Genomic DNA, 20,312 nt, shown 5'->3' with positions numbered 1-20,312 from the left:
CTTCCTTCACATTCATAACATTCCTCATACACGCTCGCCGGTTTAGGGTGCTCTTGCTCATTAATATGATTTATAATTCTAACATATTTGCTATGACTTATTTTTCAATGGTAATTTTTAATAAGACATGTCAAAATCTGTTACCTTAATGCAAAAAAAACGAACTTTAAGCGTGCTAACTTTCAAAATTTCATTTTTTATAAGATAGTATAAGTAGATGGGCAAAAATTTTGCGTTCATGTCCACCAGTGAGTAAGTGATTGAGATACCTAAACATTTAACTTTATAATGTAAAATGATATAATTTACTAACCTACTCGTTTAATTTCAGGTAGGTTGAATAAGGAACCAAGTAACCATGGGGAGGAGCAGTATTTACTAACATTTTCTTTTTGGGTCTTCAGAGTGTATCGTTTCCTTTTTTTTGCACATATTACACTTAAATATATATTCTCTGTGTAAACCCTTACGTCTTTCAATGACAAAGGCAAGATCAGCAAATGTACAATTTGTATGATCGTGCCTGATATTTGAGATCACAGAAAATAAATATTTTAAATCCACTATTCTGCGACCTTCTAAAATTTTGTTTTATCATGATTCATGATCAAAAAGCTCGGATTTAATAGTCATATCAAACGTCGATTATGCAGTTGATGATGAGCTTGCATTTTCTACCATTGGTGCTGCAAATGCATCAACCGGTGGCGATAAACTTTGCCCTCTTGTAAAACAAATGACTATTGTGATTGTGTCCAGCAAAAGGCCAAAATTCGGTTTACTTTCCTGTTTAAAATATTACTAATTTATTCATATTTCAGATTAGGTACATAGGTAACTGTCTGAATGTTACAATGCCAGCTGGCAAATTCTATCACATTTGTTTGTTTGGTAGTCATGGTAACATTCACTTACATTGATATCCTTATTAAGATCTGTATCTTATTATCCAGACCTTAAAATATTGCCACCGTTGCCCTTTAAAAAAATACTGTGTAAATAATTGGCTACTCAAACAATGCTTCTATAGTATAAATAATGACTACACAAAAATGGGTAGTATTGTATATAATGCACGAAATAAGGCCCGATTCTTAAGCGGGTTTAAATTTTGAGGCCATGTCCGCTAATACTATAGACAAAATATCAAGTTTAATAAACACAAAAAAAAAACATTGATGGGCCTTATTTTATAATTTAGGCCTTACTTTGTAATTTAAAGTAGAGTTAGGCCAAGAAAAATCTATAGCGATTTTGATAGAACACGCAGTGCAAGTATTATTTAAACGTCGCTTCTATGAAATTATGACATATAAATAACACTTGCACTGCGTGTGCTATCAAAATTGCTGTAGACTTTTCTTGGTCTGACTCTAAAATATTCTTTATTACACCACAAACATAAAAACAAATTTAAAAAAAACCGGCGAAGTGCAAGTCGGACTCGCACACGAAGGGTTCCGTACCATTATTTATAAAAACGGTCACCCATCCAAGTACTGACCCCGCCCGACGTTGCTTAACTTCGGTCAAAAATCACGTTTGTTGTATGGGAGGCCCCACTAAAATTTTTATTTTATCCTGTTTTTAGTATTTGTTGTTATAGCGGCAACAGAAATAAATCATCTGTGAAAATTTCAACTGTCTAGCTATCACGGTTCGTGAGATACAGCCTGGTGACAGACGGACGGACGGACAGCGGAATCTTAGTAATAGGGTCCCGTGTTTTACCCTTTGGGTACGGAACTACGGAACCCTAAAACCGATTTACAATGTAGATAAAGGTAGCAACAGGCGGTCTTATCGCTGTTAGTTCTTATTCTTCGTTTGTTTAGCATTAGAGTGAAGGTGACGTGTCTTTTTTAAGCATGCAATCGTATAATTATTTACCTTTTTAGGGTTCCGTACCCAAAGGGTAAAACGGGACCCTATTACTAAGACTTCGCTGTCCGTCCGTCCGTCCGTCCGTCCGTCCGTCCGTCCGTCTGTCACCAGGCTGTATCTCACGAACCGTGATAGCTAGACAGTTGAAATTTTCACAGATGATGTATTTCTGTTGCCGCTATAACAACAAATACTAAAAACAGAATAAAATAAAGATTTAAATGGGGCTCCCATACAACAAACGTGATTTTTGACCAAAGTTAAGCAACGTCGGGAGTGGTCAGTATTTGGATGGGTGACCGTTTTTTTTTTTCTTTTTTTTGTTTTTTTTTTGCATTATGGTACGGAACCCTTCGTGCGCGAGTCCGACTCGCACTTGCCCGGTTTTTTTGTAATAGTTATGTACTTAGTGGTTAATATTAGTATTTACTATTTTTTTTTTCAATAATGCTTAAAAACGAAGTATAGACATGACAACCAAATATTAACGCCATTGTAGGGCAGGATATACAGAACATGAATCATTAGTACTGTCACGCTCCGTGATTGTTGAGCCATTTAGGGTTCTAGCTAAATTGGACATTCCATAGAGCACGAGTAAGTATGGAACAACCAATTCAGCTAGGACCCTAAATTGCTCGACAATTACGAAGCGTGCCTGTAGGTACCTAAAAATTTTGTTAACCCATTTTAACCATGCAATAAAATATTTTTGATTTTGATTTCTAATTTGAAATATTAGAATCAAAAAGTTCATAATAGATTGTATATCATAACTACAAAAATGTGTTCCCTACTCTCAACCCAAAACCCCTTGTATCTTAGGATCTAGATATTTTCACACAAGACGGTTTATCGATAACTTCTTACATCACTAGATTATCGACATTAAATGTCGACTATTGCCCATCACTTTTCTGGCTGTGTACGTATTTAGAAACTTGACTCCGCCCCTAAAATTAGTGCGATGGGGACAACTGCAGCTGAGGCGAAAAATCCTGCGTAAAAATGACAAAAATCGAGGTTTCGTAGTCCTCTTTTTCCTCCCCCAAAACTTAACCAATCGTAACCAAATTTGGAAATCTAAATGATTATGAAATTATCTGTGTCGGACCGTTTTGCTTTTTTGGCTAATTGATATCAGTTTTGAATACCACGCCTCTCATTGCGGCATAGTCTATTAGGCCATTTTGGCCGTTTTTGAAGGGCTCTAGCGCCTTAAAAAACAAAAATATCAAAAAAAGCAAAACGGTCCGACACAGATATTGACAATATTAATCTGTGTTGAAAAAATCATTGCTCTAGCTTCAAAAACCACGGAGGAAAACGAGGACTACGTTTGTATGGAGGAATGACCACTCCTGTTGGCTCTTAAAGCAGCGGTCGGCAACAAGCGGCCCGCGAGCCTCCCTGGTTATTTTGTATGTAATATTGACAAACGACAATGTCTGCTAAAGTCACAAATATTACCAAAGTGCGGCCCGCGTCAACTTCGTTAACTACTATGTGGCCCTTGGCTGCTAAAAGGTTGCCGACCGCTAGCTTAAAGGCTTAAAGCAAAAAAAAATCAAATAAATACATTTTGTATGGGAGGTAGGACCCTAAAACATTTTTTTGTACCTTCTTTTTATTTTACCGTTCTCGCAATGCATGAATTTACATATCCATGCAAAATTGCAGCGTTCTAGCACTAACGACCACGGAGCAAAGCCTCGGACAGACAGACGGACGGACATCGCGAAACTATAAAGCCCGCTCCACACTCGTGCGCGAGAGTACGTTATGCAAGATAAACACATCTCGAATATCGTGTTTATAATTCAGTACGTAGTGTATTACCTACAACGGCGAATGAAATACGATACGACTCCATTGAGTAGGTATAAACAATATTTCGAGGCTACCTTCCTTATCAAGACTATAAAATATGGGTCGGAATAGAGGTTTGGACTTTAGACTTTAGAATGTGTCCCAGGCAATAGAAAAATAAATCGAAGTTACATGTCAGTTTTTATGTAAAATGTAGGTGACTACTAAAGCTAAATAGCTATAAAATATACCTACATGGAAACTGCCTACGGTTTTTTTTTTTGCATATTTTTACAAAACATTGTTGTGTCTGTCAAATGTTGTAAATTGATACAATCTTAATAAGATTATCTTATCAAAGGGGCTTATCTTTAAAAATTCATCTGTTATTTAATGTTTGAAGCGCCCGGTAAAGCGTGCGGCTTGGGGTGGTATTCCACCTGTGCAATTTCTTTGTCCAACATGTATTTGCGTCTTACATTTTGCTTAGTGAGAGAATGAGACGCAATGCACATTGGACCAATAAATTGGACAGGTGTAATGTGTAATACCAACCTCACAAACTAGTTGTGGGTTCGAATACTTCGAATCCTAACAGGAAATGAGTGTTTGGTTTCAGCTGGTATTCGTGGAAGCCGTGAAGAGGAAGCATGAGAAAGTGGACAGTCCGTACACGCTGCAGCCGGTGCTGGCTGACAAACTGGAGAGGACCACGGCACACAGAAAGTAATGTTACCTTACGTTAATACAGATTTATTTAAATGTTTTGCGTAGATTTGCCATATTGTATTGCGAGGTGAATACCTACTGCTCTACCAAACTTGACAATTGTAGCTATTGTAAAACGTGTTCAATAGGGTAGTGTACCTACTAGAGTCTTCGCGGAAAGAAAAGAGTCCCAATACATTCCACGACTCTTTCCGCGCAGACTCTAACCAGAGATATATATAACTCCTCTAACTTAAAGTTGATTTGACTAATCAGCATTTTTTTATGAAACGTCAAATCAGTTTGTTCCTATGAAGTTATAATGGGAAAAGAAGATGGTAACATGACTATAAATCTACCTCCTTTTATTTGTTTTTGTTGATTTTAAAGTGTTTTATATGTAGGCCCCATCGGAAACATTGATATTGGAAAAGTATGAAATAGGGTAGACCGAGGCGAATCGGATCATTTTTTGTTTGACGGTCAATAAATATTTTTTTTAAGGTGATACTGTTTTTATTAATATTCAGTTGGATAAATTGTTTATTAATGAACGGAATCCAAGGTTCAGACATAAAATAAAACTTAAATATGATTTATGAAAAATAAAATACAAAACCTCGTAAAAAATCCGATTCGCCCCATTTTAAGGGGTAAAACGGATCAAAAAAACTCTGTCCTAAAATCTTAATTAATAATGGTTAACAATGTTAATCATATGATTAAGAATCACAAAGGTCAAATAATTGAGATCAACTATCATTGGTATCTTTAATGTTGCATTTGACCATTATTTTTATTCCTCCTTTCCAGTTAAATTTTTTATCACGCCACCTACAGAAAGTGCAACATAATATCACTCCTATATGCCACTATATATATTAACAATAAATCCAAAACATGCTAATGGCCATTTACCAACAAAATCGAATAACTTAAATGAAAATAAACAAAAACTGTAAACTTTTGCAAACCAAAACATGAAAAATCACACATATCCGATTCACCCCATATGAGAAAATTAGTTGTTGGTAACAAAAGACTCTACGTAGGGACAGCGGTCTCGTTAAAACCTTATTAGCAGCTGTAGTCATATTTTCTCCCGACCATTCCCCCTGAAACCTAATCTTTTTATACGTACGCACCATCTAAAACATGCGAACATAAAATAAGCCAAAAAAACGTCCAAAAACCTTGTTTTCTAATGTGATCCGAATCGCCCCCAATCAGATGATCCGAATAACCCCATATCATATGTTTGAATTATTTTCGTGTAACGGAAATATACCTTTAAATACAATAAAAACAAAATCAAATCAGGAAACACTATGCGCCATTAACAATAAGTAACAACAATTACAAACCTTTAGCCTTTTGCGTTTACTTTTATCACGGACTGTATTTGCACATTTTTTACATCGGCGGTAAAATCACAATACACCTGTACGAGCGACTCATCGGGAAGTGTCACCGTGACCGACGCATGAGTCTTTTACAATGACAGTAACTGTGGCGACATGCGTTAGGAACAGAGCAAACGCGGGACGCTGATTGACTGGCTGTAACTAACCGTGATCTTTCAAATTTTACAGAAATGCTTATTTTGATCCGATTTCCCCAGTGATCCGATTCGCCTCGGTCTACCCTACGCGTCATTATTTGCGATTTTGGGGTTGATCCCATGGTAAATTGTTAAATTTAAATTAGAGGTATATATTATCTCTAAAACACTGAGGACATAGACGTGGCGGATTTGCCCTAAGGCACAGTAGGCCCGGGCCTGGGGCGGCTAAAACTTAGGGGCGGCAAAATGTGACATAAAATTCGCTGATGATAACAAAAAATAACTTTAAATGTAGTCAATATGATGTGTGCTGCGAAAGAGGCAGCTATAACGACTGGGGCCTAGGGCGGCAAAGACTGCAAATCGCACACTGGACGTAGTTCACCAAAAACAAACTTACCACTTGTATTGTTGTTTATGTTTCCGTTTTCTTTCTTCAGGGGAGAAGATGACGTTTTCGTAATACCATCAAAAGCTTTGAAGAAAATGTTCGCCCGAGACTTGAAGGTTGACAACGAAGATGTTACCGATGAGGAGAAAGCGCTAGTCGATAAAGTCAAGTAAGTAGGTCAGAGACACCCCTGGAGCACAGAATAAATAATAGTACCAGGTACAGAAGATTCACTCTCTAACGAAACGCGTCTGTTACGATTAGGACAGATATGACACGGTGGCGACAGCGCCACGCGCGGCTTATGGCTAGCCACCAAAATTGGTGTGGGACGAATGTACTTGTAGCTACCTGTTGCAAAGCGACGAAATCGCGGAGTGAGCCACGCCTGCCTGGAGTTACAAAGTCCGTGCGCCGTACAGGTCAGAGAGCCTACCGCGAACCACGTTCGACGTTTTGCCTCTTTGTCGCTCTTGTAAATTCGTACGTAAGTGTGACAGGGGGCTGTCCATAAATTACGTCATCGATTTTTGAGGATTTTTGACCCCCCCCCCCCCCCCCCCCCCTATAATCATGCATGCTACCGTCATCCGATGTCCAGACCCCCCCCCCCCCTAATTTGAAATGACGTAATTTATGAATACGGGAGGCAACACGTCGAACGTGGTTCGCGGTAGGCCCTCAGGCCCCGTAGACAACATGCCAATCGCTTCTTCTTCAGGTGCCTCTCCAACTAGTGAAGGTTAGCAGTCAGCTCCGCATATTTTTGTTTAAAAAAAAAAAAAAAAATTATAGGACATTTTTACACAAATTGACTAAGCCCCACGGTAAGCTCAAGAAGGCTTGTGCACATGATGTGGGTAAGACAACGATATATATAATATATAAATACTTAAATACATAGAAAACAACCATGACTCAGGAACAAATATCTGTATCATCATACAAATAAATGCCCTTACCAGGATTCGAACCCGGGACCATCGGCTTCATAGGCAGGGTCACTACCCACTAGGCCAGACCGGTCGTCATAATTGTTTGTCCTTGGCGAGGCGAAAGAGTTCGGCCATCCTTTTAATCCCGGTCCCGGCCGGTTTTAATTCGGTGTCGAAGCGCAAGCGATCGTCACCTTGGCTAGGCCGCCAGGATCTCGACGACTCATATACTTAACCTTTTCGACGCCGTGTCAAACACAAAAGCTGTCACTCGGACGCCACGTCACCGAAGTGTCAAAACTGTAATTGAACTTTATACATATTGCACGTAGGTCTATGTTGCTCTGTGGTCTGTGACCGATTAATCGGTCTTTGGCGTTGAACTTGCGGTGCGGATATATCGGTCATTGGCGTCCAAAAGGTTAAAACTTCGATTCGTACTGTTCTAATATAATCTTCAAAAAGGTACTATAGCCAAAACGGTCAAGTATAGAATGGTGTTGATGGTATGGAGGGTGATGAGTGAATTGCAAAAATTTAAGTATTTGTGTACTTATAACGTTTTTGAGACTTAGGTATGTATTTGTAATTGGCTGCGATAAAGGATGACTCACGCTAGACCGGGCCGGGGCCGGGCCGGAGCTTCCGGCGCTTCGTTTTCTATGGAAAGCACCACGTGATCACCGAACATCCGTCATAGAAAATGACATCGGACGCCTCGGCCCGGGCACGGCCCGGTCTAACGTGAGTCATCCTTAAATCGTAGAAGGAGCGCTGCCATTATGACTTCACTTTTAGAGGAAGATATTTTCTTGGAATGACAATTTCGGGGGAAATCTCTTTCTACATCTAATATGACGTCCCCAGAAAGTAACCAACCTTGAAATTGTAATTTTATACTACTTTATCTAAATTACTTCGACACTTCCTAGGTAATTAGGTACAGTCGCCATCAGATATATCGGAGCGGCCAAGGTGTTCACAATATCTGAACACGCACTCTAACGCCCAGACAATAGAGGCGTGTTCAGATATTTGTGAGCGCCTTGGCCGCTCCGATATATCTGATGGCGAATGTACCTTAACGATGAAATGTTTTCCACAGGGCTACTTTGGAAGCTGGACCGGATGAATTGAACTACATACAGTTTTTCCATAACTTACTTTGGTATGAGGAAACTGTTATTGGGGCTAATTTGAAGGTTTGTAACTTTAGGCCATAACGCAACTTTTCGAGATTCGTAAGGCGTGTGGAAGACTAACTCTGAAATACTTTGAATGTACTTTTATATTTAGTTATTATGATTTTTATAATCTGATAGGATATTTTTTTTCCAAAATATGTAGGTAATTTGCTTTATCTGAGTTTGAATAAATTCAACGGTCATGGATGTCATGATCAATAATGGTCATACCCCAATTTAGGTTCTAATTTGTCTTTATGAGCCTATTACGTTGCCGACGCCAGATGGATGACATCCTGGATCTTCCGAGGGAAGTCAGGGAAACCCGGACAGGTGGCAGCTTGATTTACTGTATGATCCTCTCTTAGGTTGTCGGCGCATAGCGCACTGGATCCAATTTAGGTTCTAATTTGTCTTTATGAGCCTATTACGTCGCCGACGCCAGACAGATGACATCCTGGATCTTCCGAGGGCAGTCAGGGAAACCTGGACAGGTGGCAGCCTGATTAACTGTATGATCCTCTTACTTGTAGGTTGTAGGCGCTTAGCGCACTGGATCCAATTCGCACTTCGCTCCGATGTGCGAGCAGGATGTCGCCTATTATACGCAAAGCGTTGTCTCGCTCAAACATCGGAGCGCCGTACTTGCCTCCAGTGTGCTAAGCGCATTATTGTAATATTGCAGAATTACAATATGTCTGGCGTGGCGCTGAGACGCAGTCTATCAGGGAAATCGTATTCGTTGCTTGTACCGGGTCTGGCCGAGAAGCGACCGTCACTAATGCTAGGTAAGTAGTTAGGTATTACGTAACATTATTGTGACGTTGTTATTTACTGCTATAATCCATCAAAAACTACAAACTGCTTAGAACAAGTCACGTAAAAACGCACCAAAAGAATTCGGTTAACACAGACGGCCCCCGAACGCCACGTACCACTTGTGTCGTGATTTCGTTATCAACCTCTCTATCGCACGAATATGGAAGAGTGATAGAGAGGCAGTTAAAGAATTTTAGTTTTTCGGTGGGTCCTCTAACGCCTGCTAGCGTCATGGGATCGTCAAGTAGGTTCGTCCGAGGGTTTTATTGGTCTTCAGGTTAAAGTTTAAATCGTATATTTTTACTCAATATGAAATTTAAAAAAAGGAGATTGTGAGTTAGTTTACTTTACCATACAATTATGTTTTTTTAGGAGATTTGGTGTACGTCAGACCACACAACAAAACTGAAGTGATGTATGAGGCCATCATCACTGACATCCTAGACAACTACGCGCAATTCAGCAAGATATCTGCTAAGTAAGTCATTCAGTGTGTTTGGTGTATATCGAGAAAAACAATACCTACATTAGGTCCATCTTTGTTTCTGGCCTATATAAATGACCTTTGTAAAACTAAGATCAAGGGCGCTAAACTTTTAATGTTTGCTGATGATACAGTGTTGGTATTCCACGGAAAAACTTGGGAAGATGTCAGAGTACTAGTAGAGGCAGGATTAAGTAGTGTCACATGCTGGCTCGAGAACAGTCTCCTTAATTTAAATATTAGTAAAACCAAATATCTATGCTTTAGCAAAACGTCTGCAGCAGCACCTGACTCAGCACTTGACACTATGAAAATTCATACCTACCCCTGCAATAGACAGACAAGTAACGGTGAAATTACCACGAACTGTAACTGCGGTATCTTATCTAGAGTGGGTACAATTAAATATCTTGGCGTTGTCATCGACGATAAGTTGCAATGGGGTCCCCACATATCTGCCACTGCTAATAGAATCCGTAAACTAATATTTATATTTAAAAGCTTGCGAACGGTGGCGGATCATAATCTTTTATTACAGACATATGACGCCCTATGCCAAAGTGTCCTGACCTACTGCATATGCTCATGGGGAGGCGCTATCAAAACACATCTTATCGAGCTCGAACGGGCACAACGAGCAGTTTTAAAAGTGATGTTCTATCTTCCATTTCGATACCCTACTGAGATGCTTTTCAATATAGCAGAAGTTTTAAGTGTACGCAAACTTTTTATTTATCAAACATTACGCAGATACCACAGACTAATAGCCCCTACAATCACATTTGGCAACAAACGCATAGCTCACTACCCCGTACCTCGCTGTAATAGTGCATGGTCTAAAAGGCATTTTTCATTTTTGGCACCATACTTATATAACAAAGCACACAAAACCCTTAATATAAACAACATTAGTAATTTTCAATTAAAAATCAAAATTAAGATTTGGTTAAAATCATTAAGTTATACTGAAGCAGAAGAGCTATTACGAAGCGTGTTCTAGTACATACAATCTAAAATAACCAGACACACACGCGCGTAAACACACAGAAACACACACATATTCTAAAAATCAGACACACAGAATACTCACACACGCGCGCGTACACACACATCACAGTTTCATCTTTCTTTAAAATTAATTTTAATATTGTTAAATATGTAATATAAAATGTCTAACATTGTAACATTACCTACGCTTGTAATTGGGAAGGAACTGGCTCTTGAGACACAGGGAAACCTACTTTGAGAGCCAGGAACCAATGTTATGTAACAACTCAAAGTTGCAATAAAGATTATTTTATTTTATTTTATTTTATACATTATTAAATTTATTAATCTTATGATACCGAGTACAACAATGAATATTACCTCACATCACATCACCTATCTACCGTATGTACTTACCTATTAAATGAAAAAAAAAAAGCAACGCAAATGTAAGACGTAGGTAGGTAACCTATTAAAACTTAGTACCAAATTCGGTTAATTAAGTAATTGTTTTTTCACCACACCAGGTCGGAAAGGCTACCTTTGCACTTCAGAAACGGATAGCAAAGTTGCACTTTGCTATCAATAATTCAAATGTGAGGCAAAGTAATCAAATGCAAATTATGAGTTGTTTTCTTATGTTTGCTGGTAGAATTGACTTTTAAATGATGATTTTGGATGATAAATATTTAATAACATTCATTTGAATTTGATTTTGTTTGATATTTTACATTTAATATTTGCTTCGGGTTGGTGTGGTGAAAATTTTGTGTTTCACTCGGGGGCAAATTTTGTTTAACCCTCGTGCTTTGAAACCCTCGCAACGCTCAAGATTCAATTTATCTTTCGCTTGCTCGGGTATCAATATTAGCACGAGCGGTTAAACAACAACTTTGCCCCCTTGTAAAACAAATAACTATTGGTATACAGACAGACGCGTGGTGGTATACGTACCTACTCACTAAATTATGACCTGCTAAGAGACTTCTGGTTTTCATGAAAGTGGGACTGAGAAAGACCTATAGAGCCTTCGCTTAGTTCTGGATGCACTTTAGTCACTATCTGGATCCATATCTGTCTTCTTTTAAGATACCTAAAGTAACCTTGTTATGTGTTGTCGAGGGAGTTAAAATAATGTAGACTATAAATACAGACTAAGTGTTTATTAACTAACTAAACCTAGACTTAAAACTATGTGGGCGCCAGGAGAGATTTTGTCCGGTGTCCGACAGGGTTTCTCTGCCTACCCGCTGCCTTTCTGACTAGCTCAGTCTATGCGCACTCTGTTGTGCGTCCATCAAAAAGGGCATTACGTTACGCTAAAACGAATACAATTAAATTTATTCTAACTGCAAAACTAATCGATGTTATACTTGATATTTGATTTTTACAAGTCTTATACTATGACTTACCCCTTTTGTGGAATATTATGGCACTTAATTTCCAAAAGATAATCACTCTCACTAGTGGGATATCCAGATTTATGACCATAAATTTCGGTAAGCTATTTCGGAAATCTTAATCACTGCACCAGTGGAGGATACGTGTTTCGTGTTTGAATTCTATTTCAATTCTGTCGGTTATGAATTCAAACGCCAACTAAACAAAGAAACTTGTCCTTTAAAAATAAACGACTAAAACTATGAAAAAGTTCATCCACGGCGAGGATCGAACCTCAGACCTTCCGTTCACTAGTCTGAGCGCCTACCGCTGAGCCATAGTGACTGTTAAGAAAGCGGCGTAAATTGATCACCAGTTACGGCCAACTGTAGTACAATATAGTGATACAAAAGAATGTCAACCTTAGCGCTACGATGGACGGTCCACAATCACATGAATTTACTTGTTCATTACAACCTTTTCTTTTAGGTTCCACAAGCTCTACAAGAACGATGCAAAGTTCGACATTCGATTCTGCATGTCCCGCATGCCTTTGGAGCGCATGCATGTGGCGGTGGACGACATGCGGCGCGAGCATATGCTGACCAAGACCTTCCCGAGAGGCAACGAGCGCGTGCCTCCCATCAGACGCATCTCCATGTAAGATTCGGCAGTCACATATCCATACTAAAATTACTAAACGTCACGTTTAACCTCATCTACCGAAATGTACTTATGTATGATACTGCATTTTTTATTTACTCGTAATTCTATGAACGGGTCTACCGCTACCGCGATATATTATAATTACATTGTTTTTAGGGTTCCGTAACTCAAAAGGAAAAAACGGAACCCTTATAGGATCACTCGTGCGTCTGTCTGTCTGTCCGTCGGTCACAGCCTATTTGCTCAAAAACTACTGGACTAATGAAGTTAAAATTTGGTACACATATGGAAGTCTGTGACACAAAGACGGACATGTAATAAAAACAAATGAATTTTAAGCATAGGGGGCACTTTTAGGGGGAATATGAGAGTTTAAAGTGTTAATACAGCATTTTTTTGTCAGGGAATGATTTTTAAATATTGAAGATGATACTGCTTGTGTATTGTGTATCCCCTTTCTGCGTAAAACTGTGTGAGTTTGCTTACAGCTTCTACAACCCGCTGATCGCGAACAACCCGGAGCAACATGCTGTTGTGGAACACATCGTAGCTGGGAGCAGTGGCACTGCCCCTTATTTGCTGCACGGGCCTCCTGGCACCGGCAAGACGGTCACCATCGTCGAGGCCATTCTGCAGGTAGGACTGATTGTGTTTATAGCTTCTACAACCCGCTGATCGCGGAGAACCCGGAACAACATGCTGTTGTGGAACACATCGTAGCTGGGAGCAGTGGCACTGCCCCTTATTTGCTGCACGGGCCACCTGGCACCGGCAAAACGGTCACCATCGTCGAGGCCATTCTGCAGGTAGGACTGATTGTGTTTATAGCTTCTACAACCCGCTGATCGCGGACAACCCGGAACAACATGCTGTTGTGGAACACATCGTAGCTGGCAGCAGTGGTACTGCCCCTTATTTGCTGCACTGGCCACCTGGAACCGGCAAAACGGTCACCATCGTCGAGGCCATTCTGCAGGACTAATAATTTCTAATTCTACTTCTCAAAATCTCATATCTGAAAGTGGTAACGTGACCATAATCATCATCATTAATCTCGCAATTTAGAGATAGACGAATGAACGGTCCGACAGCACGATTACAAATTGTACATTTTCCAGCTGGCCAAGACCCGCACCAACCGGATATTAGTGTGCACGGATTCCAACATGGCGGCCGACCACGTGGCCACGTTGCTCATCCAGTACGCGGACAAGTTTCCGGAGGAGGAGTTCCTGCTTCGCGCCAACTCCGAGTTCAGGGTTTGGTTAGTATAGTCACAGAATAAATAATAGTACTAGTTACGATCAAGACAGATATGGCCGCTAGGTGGCGACAGTGCCACGCGCGGCTTATGGCTAGCCACCAAAATTGGTGTGGAACGGATGTACTTTTAGCTACCTGTAGCAAAGTGACGAAATCGCGGAGTGAGCCACGCCTGGTATAGTTTGGCAAGAGTCGATTGTCAGTGGAGCATAGTCAGAGATAAATACTGGCTTTTTATCATTGTCAAACCCGGCCTCGGCACGTTAACTATCCTCGCGGTTTTCTGTAGTGAAACTTATTTCCGAACATTTCCCAATTTTCGCAAGCCACACTTGCGCTTCAGCAATCTCACCGATCCGAACCTCCGATGCTGGTGCGTAGAAAATTCTGGCCTGCTTGATGTAGCTAAATATAATTTGAAATATCTTCAGGGAAACTATGCCAGCGATCCTGGGCCCCTACTCGAATGGCACGAGCCGCCAGTCCTGGACCAGAGTAACCATCGCCAAGTTCATGAGTTACAGCATCGTCATCACCACGCTTGTCCACGCCGCCAAGTTTGCTAAGTAAGTATTATACTGCTCAGCGTGAGTTTTTAAAGTTTAGTGACTGAACAAAAATCTATCGTCGCTCGACGCTGTTAGATAGTGGTTAGATATCAGATGATGTTACTTCCGTATTCCCGATCATTATGCCGCAGAAGATTGCTGAACGTGCTCGACACCATCTAAAGATATTAAAAACCCAAAGATTCTAGTTCAACGTGGAACCAAAAGTGACAGAAGTCTGCGTATTCTATGATTTATATTTTATTACAGCTTGGCAAAAAAGAGTAGAAATCAAAAAGTGGCAACCCTGTAGCGTTATCCCGTTTTCTTATATTAATTGGTTTGAAAGGGACGACACTGTATGTCTGTCTGTCCGTCTGTCACAGCCTATTTTCTCGGAAACTACTGGACCAATTAAGTTGAAATTTGGTACACATATGTAAATTAGTGACCCAAAGATGAACATTTTTTTTTTCTTTTAAAATACATAGGTTCGAAGTTATTTACCCCCCCCCCCCCCCGTTTATCTCCGAAACTACTGGATCTAAAATTTTGAAATAAATACACAAAATAGTTCTTTACCTATAGATGACAGGAAAACCTATTAGAAATGTGCAGTCAAGCGTGAGTCGGACTTATGTACGGAACCCTACAGACGCGAGTCTGACTCGCACTTGTCCTGTTTTTAATTTCTACTCTTTTTTGCCAAGCTGTATGATTGGCATTTCTGAGAGCCTAGCCAAGATGCCACGTTTTGTTTTTATCCGCAACCTGGCATGAGTCTGACTCGGAAAAAAACATCCCAGTAGTGTTGCTAGAATATAACTGAACGGTGTATAGTTATTGTGATACTTATAATTCCTGTTTCTGTTACCTGCTTGCTGTAGTCATGAAGATTATTGCAACACAGTTAAAACAAAGATGGTGAGGAATATGTATTTGTGCTATTTAAATTAAAGCTTGCTTGAATACCAACATAATAGGCATACGTATATATGTTTATGTAAGTATATATATTATATTTTATATTATACAATGTTTGCCCTTGTAATGTACGTGAATCGTCTTAACTGGATTGTTTGTTTCTTCAACATCTTTTAGTGTTTCTGTTTGGCCCTATGGTTGACTGGTAGAGAATGCCTTTTGGTATTATGTCCGTCATTTGTACATAATTGTATATCTTTGTGCAATAAAGTTTAAATAAATAAATAATAAATCCTAGGGAGCTCAAGCAAAAGAAGCATGAACGCGTGACCACGCACGTGTTCATCGACGAGGCCGCGCAAGCCAGCGAGCCGGCCAGCCTCATCCCGCTCTGCGGGCTCCTGAAGCCGGGCGGGGCTCTGGTCCTGGCCGGGGACCCGCAGCAGCTGGGCCCTGTCGTCATCTCCCGGGAAGCCAGCAAGCTGGGGCTTGGTGAGTGTTGTAACAGTCCGTGTGGACCACGTGTTCATCGACGAGGCCGCGCAAGCCAGCCAGCCAGCCAGTCTCATCCCGCTCTGCGGGCTGCTGAAGCCTGGCGGGGCTCTGGTCCTGGCCGGGGACCTGCAGCAGCTGGGCCCTGTCGTCATCTCCCGGGAGGCCAGCAAGCTGGGGCTTGGTGAGTGTTGTAACAGTCCGTGTGGACCACGTGTTCATCGACAAAGCCGCGCAAGCCAGCGAGCCGGCCAGCTTCATCCCGCTCTGCGGGCTGCTGAAGCCGGGCGGGGCTCTGGTCCTGGCCGCAACAGCTAGGCCGCGTCGTCATCTCCCGGGAAACCAGCAAGCTGGGGCTTGGTGAGTGTACCACCTACTTCCAATGGCGTAGCGTGAACTAATCTAGCCCTTTTCTTTCACTGTGGCCGATGGGGCCTCACGCAAGGCCTCCCCTGGGGCGCGAAGCCGTGGGCGACGACCCTCTTCGCCCACGCCTAGCTACGCCACTGTCTGTTTCTACTGTCTACCACCCTGTTACTTCTTGCATCTGCAAAACTCAACAAACGGCTTCGATCATTGCTACTTTTTCTAGTGAGTCTGAATTATTTGCTTTAAATTTTTTGGGAGTAGAGACACAATATTACACGAGCAATCCTTATAAGAATAACGAAATGCTCTATCGAATATTTATCATTTACTTATCGACATTGGTATTAATGTTTCAACAATACAATTTCATTTGTTTTTTTGGTTCTTGGTTAGTTACTTTGATTCATTATCAACAGGTGTTTCCCTGATGGAGCGCCTGAAGCGCGACTGCGCCCTCTACAGCGACGAGCGACGAGATCCGAACTACATCATGATGCTCAAGAAGAACTTCCGATCGCACCGCGACATCCTCAGCATCCCTGACGAGCTCTTCTATCACGGACAACTGGAGGTAGGCGATCCTTCAAGCCGAAATGTTCGAAAGCAGTATATGTATTATTTATTTAAAAAAATTACAATAGGTATCCTAAAACAGGTCTCTTAGTCTTGACAGTGATAATAGAATAGCGTATGGCCAGGGCCCAAGCCGTACTTCCAGCTTCCATTCCTCGCGACATTCTTCGTATATTTACCGTTCTACTGTTTTGATATTTGATAGCCATTTATCCAAGAAAACGTGTATTTCTCAGGCCATGGCGCCAGTGGACTACATCAGCAGCGTAGACATCCTGGGAGAGAGAACATCCAGCCGCGCCATCGTGTTCTACGGCGTACCGTCCCAGGAACAGAGGATCGGGAAGTCACCCAGGTACAATGGTCTCGCTTTACAGCTAAGGATGGTATTCCGCCTGTCCAATGTGCATTGTGTCTTACTCTCTCATTAAGCAAAATACACATTGGACCAAGATATTGGACAGATGGAATACCGTCCTAACCTACAGTCCCAACCCAACCAACCAAATTGGGCAACAACGGTTTCACAGTATGCCATTTTTCTTGCAGTTTCTACAACGACTCGGAGCTAGAAGTGGTTCAGAGCCACATTACAGCTCTTCTGGAGGTGCACCGCGTGGCTGAGGCGGATATAGGCGTTGTCACGCCCTATATTCGACAGGTACTTGTAATAAATGTTACGAAATGATTTTTTTATCGGATCTCAGACAGCCTGAATTACTTAATATCAATTTTAAATCTTATTTTGTATCTAAAGGTGACTTTTCACAGGTATATAAAATGAAACAGTGGCTGAAAGACCGTGAGCTGAACATTGAAGTGGGCACCGTGGAAGGCTTCCAAGGCAAGGAGAAGCGCATCATCCTCGTGTCTACTGTGCGGGCCAAGTGCGAGCTGCTGGCACACGATGCCAAGTTCCGACTGGGCTTCCTTGTCGACGCCAAGGTAAAGACTGTATCCTCCTAGCGTCGACACCACAAAACCAAGCTCTTCACAGATTAGGACATCAGGCATGGCATCATAGGATGGGATCCCTTGTTGATGCAAAGGTAAGGAGACCCTGTATACGAGAGCAGTAGTTGAAACAGCGCGAGCTGAACATCGAAGTAGGCACCGTGGAGGGCTTCCAAGGCAAGGAGAAGCGCATCATCCTCGTGTCTATATACTGTGCGGGCCAAGTGCGAGCTGCTGGCACACGATGCCAAGTTCCGACTGGACTTCCTTGTCGACGCCAAGGTAAGACTGTCCTCCTTCTAGAGTTAACACCACTAAACCAAGGTCTTCACATATTAGGACACCAGGCATGGCATCATAAGCTGGGATCCCACGTTGATGCAAAGGTAAGGAGACCCTGTATACCAGAGCAGTAGTTAAAAGACCGCGAGCTGAACATTGAAGTGGGCAACGTGGAGGGCTTCCAAGGCAAGGAGAAGCGCATCATCCTCGTGTCTACTGTGCGGGCCAAGTGCGAGCTGCTGGCACACGATCCCAAGTTCCGACTGGGCTTCCTTGTCGACGCCAAGGTAAGACATTATGTATATGTACACATTTATCATTCCGCGGGACATTTTCTGCAAATAATCCTAATTTAATCCTTTGAACGCCACGCTTATCGTGCATGGCGCGTCATCGTGAGCCTTGCGGAGTCCACGAAGGCTGATATTGGGCTGTAGCCGCGCGCGTCATTTGAAGTCTTTAGCGGCCAAAGACTTAAGGCAGGGATCACACTGGCACCGCGTTCGGTTGATACGGCACCGGGGCCGCCAACCGCTAGAGGCTATCACTACAGACCCTAGTAATAAAACATTCTTAGAGCATTTAATAACCGGAGTCGCCTTTAAGAGCTTGCCTCTCTGCCGAAAACCTTGCACAATTGTTCAAATTTTTGTATGGACTGACGTTTATCTGACATGGCTATTTGTACGTTACGTACGAATAGCCATACATTTGACGTGCCCCTCCCCGCAAAAATCGGTAGACTGTTTTGTACAGAAAATGATAGACAAGGCTTCTCGAGTTACTAAATGCTGTAAGACAACATCTGACTGATGACTTTTTCCAGCGCTTCAACGTCGCCCTAACTCGCGCCAAAGCGAAACTGATCGTCATCGGCAACCCCGCCTGCCTCCAGAAAGACGCCAAATGGCACCGCTACATAACCAAGTGCCGCGAGCTCGGCACGTACTGCGGTTCCGATTTGGGAGAGACGGAAGCTGGTGAAACTGAGGCTATAGACCAGATCACGCAGATTCTGCGGCTGACGAAGGCGCTAGAGAATATTAGGGTGTAAATGCAGAACATATACTCCGGCAAACCCACAGTCAGTAGAAAAAAGTAAAAATTTTATATTTTGTACTTTGTATGGTTCGTGCCTACATTTTTTAAATATGCCGTCTTTTGACGTCTACTGACGAGTTGGCTTGCCAAAAGGCTTGGAAAAAATTAACTGGAACAAATCGCGTTCGGATTTTTTGTACAAGACAATAAAAATATCGGAAATGACATCTAGCAAGTCGCTAAGTTTAAAATAAGAACGAGGTTATCGCACTTGACTGAACGCTTTAACCTTATATCATTTATATGCTAATATAGCATATAGCAAAGAGGATATAATCACTACGTTTTAAGAGACGGGACTTCATACATTTGTGCGAAAAAATGAAAAGTACGAGAGTTATTTCCTAATACTACCAATATAAGGAAATTGAGTGTTACCATCACTAAACGTCACTGACACATGACAGGTGTCAACGACAGTGATGTGAAAATTCGATAATAGTGATGCCCATAATTTAAAATGCTTGTTATCGATATCGATGAAATTATTGCACGGACGCGTAGCCTTGGTTGGTTCAGGATTTCAGGTTTTAGGAGTTTGATAACAAAGCGAGAGCTGAGAAATACCTTAAAAATCTGTTGACTTCGTTTACATTATACATTACATTACATTATACCGTACTCAATAAATAAAATATATACAACTCAGTTAAACAGACACGATTACAATATGTACCTTGAGCTCTCGCTTATTTATCCACATTTATGAAATAATAGAACACTTTTTCTTTAATACTTTCATTTACGTACATAATCGTTTACAATGACATTTTTTTCCAAAAATAATAGTTATAGGTGTAAAAAAAAACATTCAATTTGATAATTAGCCGGATACAAATAAAAAGGGGTTACTATAACAATTTAAACTAATTTAAAACTCTGTTCAGTTTCCTGATGCTCAAAAGGACGTTTATTTACGTTTACAATAATTACAAACTTCATCCACGGACCTTTTAACTTTCAGGTTTCTTAAGAAATATCATTAATTTTTGGCA

The 20,312-nt window shown here is 41.2% G+C and overlaps 1 protein-coding gene and 1 long non-coding RNA gene across 5 annotated transcripts in view; both read left to right on the top strand.

Moving 5' to 3' along the window:
- The window catches only part of LOC134799321 (RNA helicase Mov10l1-like), a 31,927-nt gene extending 12,354 nt beyond the window's left edge, over nt 1–19,573 (top strand). For 2 of the 3 annotated variants that reach the window (XM_063771707.1, XM_063771705.1), the window contains 15 exons: nt 4,313–4,419; nt 6,406–6,525; nt 8,397–8,493; nt 9,161–9,263; nt 9,667–9,772; nt 12,635–12,805; nt 13,300–13,447; nt 13,930–14,075; nt 14,506–14,640; nt 15,845–16,038; nt 16,824–16,978; nt 17,217–17,335; nt 17,530–17,641; nt 17,752–17,925; nt 19,043–19,573. In XM_063771707.1, coding sequence (XP_063627777.1) covers nt 4,313–4,419; nt 6,406–6,525; nt 8,397–8,493; nt 9,161–9,263; nt 9,667–9,772; nt 12,635–12,805; nt 13,300–13,447; nt 13,930–14,075; nt 14,506–14,640; nt 15,845–16,038; nt 16,824–16,978; nt 17,217–17,335; nt 17,530–17,641; nt 17,752–17,925; nt 19,043–19,270 — 2,115 coding nt within the window. In that variant the 3' untranslated portion in view covers nt 19,271–19,573. Of the gene's footprint in view, nt 1–4,312; nt 4,420–6,405; nt 6,526–8,396; nt 8,494–9,160; nt 9,264–9,666; nt 9,773–12,634; nt 12,806–13,299; nt 13,448–13,929; nt 14,076–14,505; nt 14,641–15,844; nt 16,039–16,823; nt 16,979–17,216; nt 17,336–17,529; nt 17,657–17,751; nt 17,926–18,053; nt 18,116–19,042 lie in introns of those variants that run through there. The other variant, XM_063771708.1, reaches the window with a different exon arrangement.
- Nucleotides 1–20,312, top strand: part of LOC134799383 (uncharacterized) — a 78,034-nt gene that overhangs the window by 20,655 nt on the left and 37,067 nt on the right. The window lies entirely within an intron of this gene.

The sequence above is a fragment of the Cydia splendana genome, chromosome 18 (assembly GCF_910591565.1).
Source record: "Cydia splendana chromosome 18, ilCydSple1.2, whole genome shotgun sequence".
Classification (NCBI taxonomy): Eukaryota; Metazoa; Arthropoda; class Insecta; order Lepidoptera; family Tortricidae; genus Cydia; species Cydia splendana.
The sequence above is the reverse complement of the archived record's forward strand: the minus strand, read 5'-3'. Positions and strand labels throughout refer to the sequence as shown.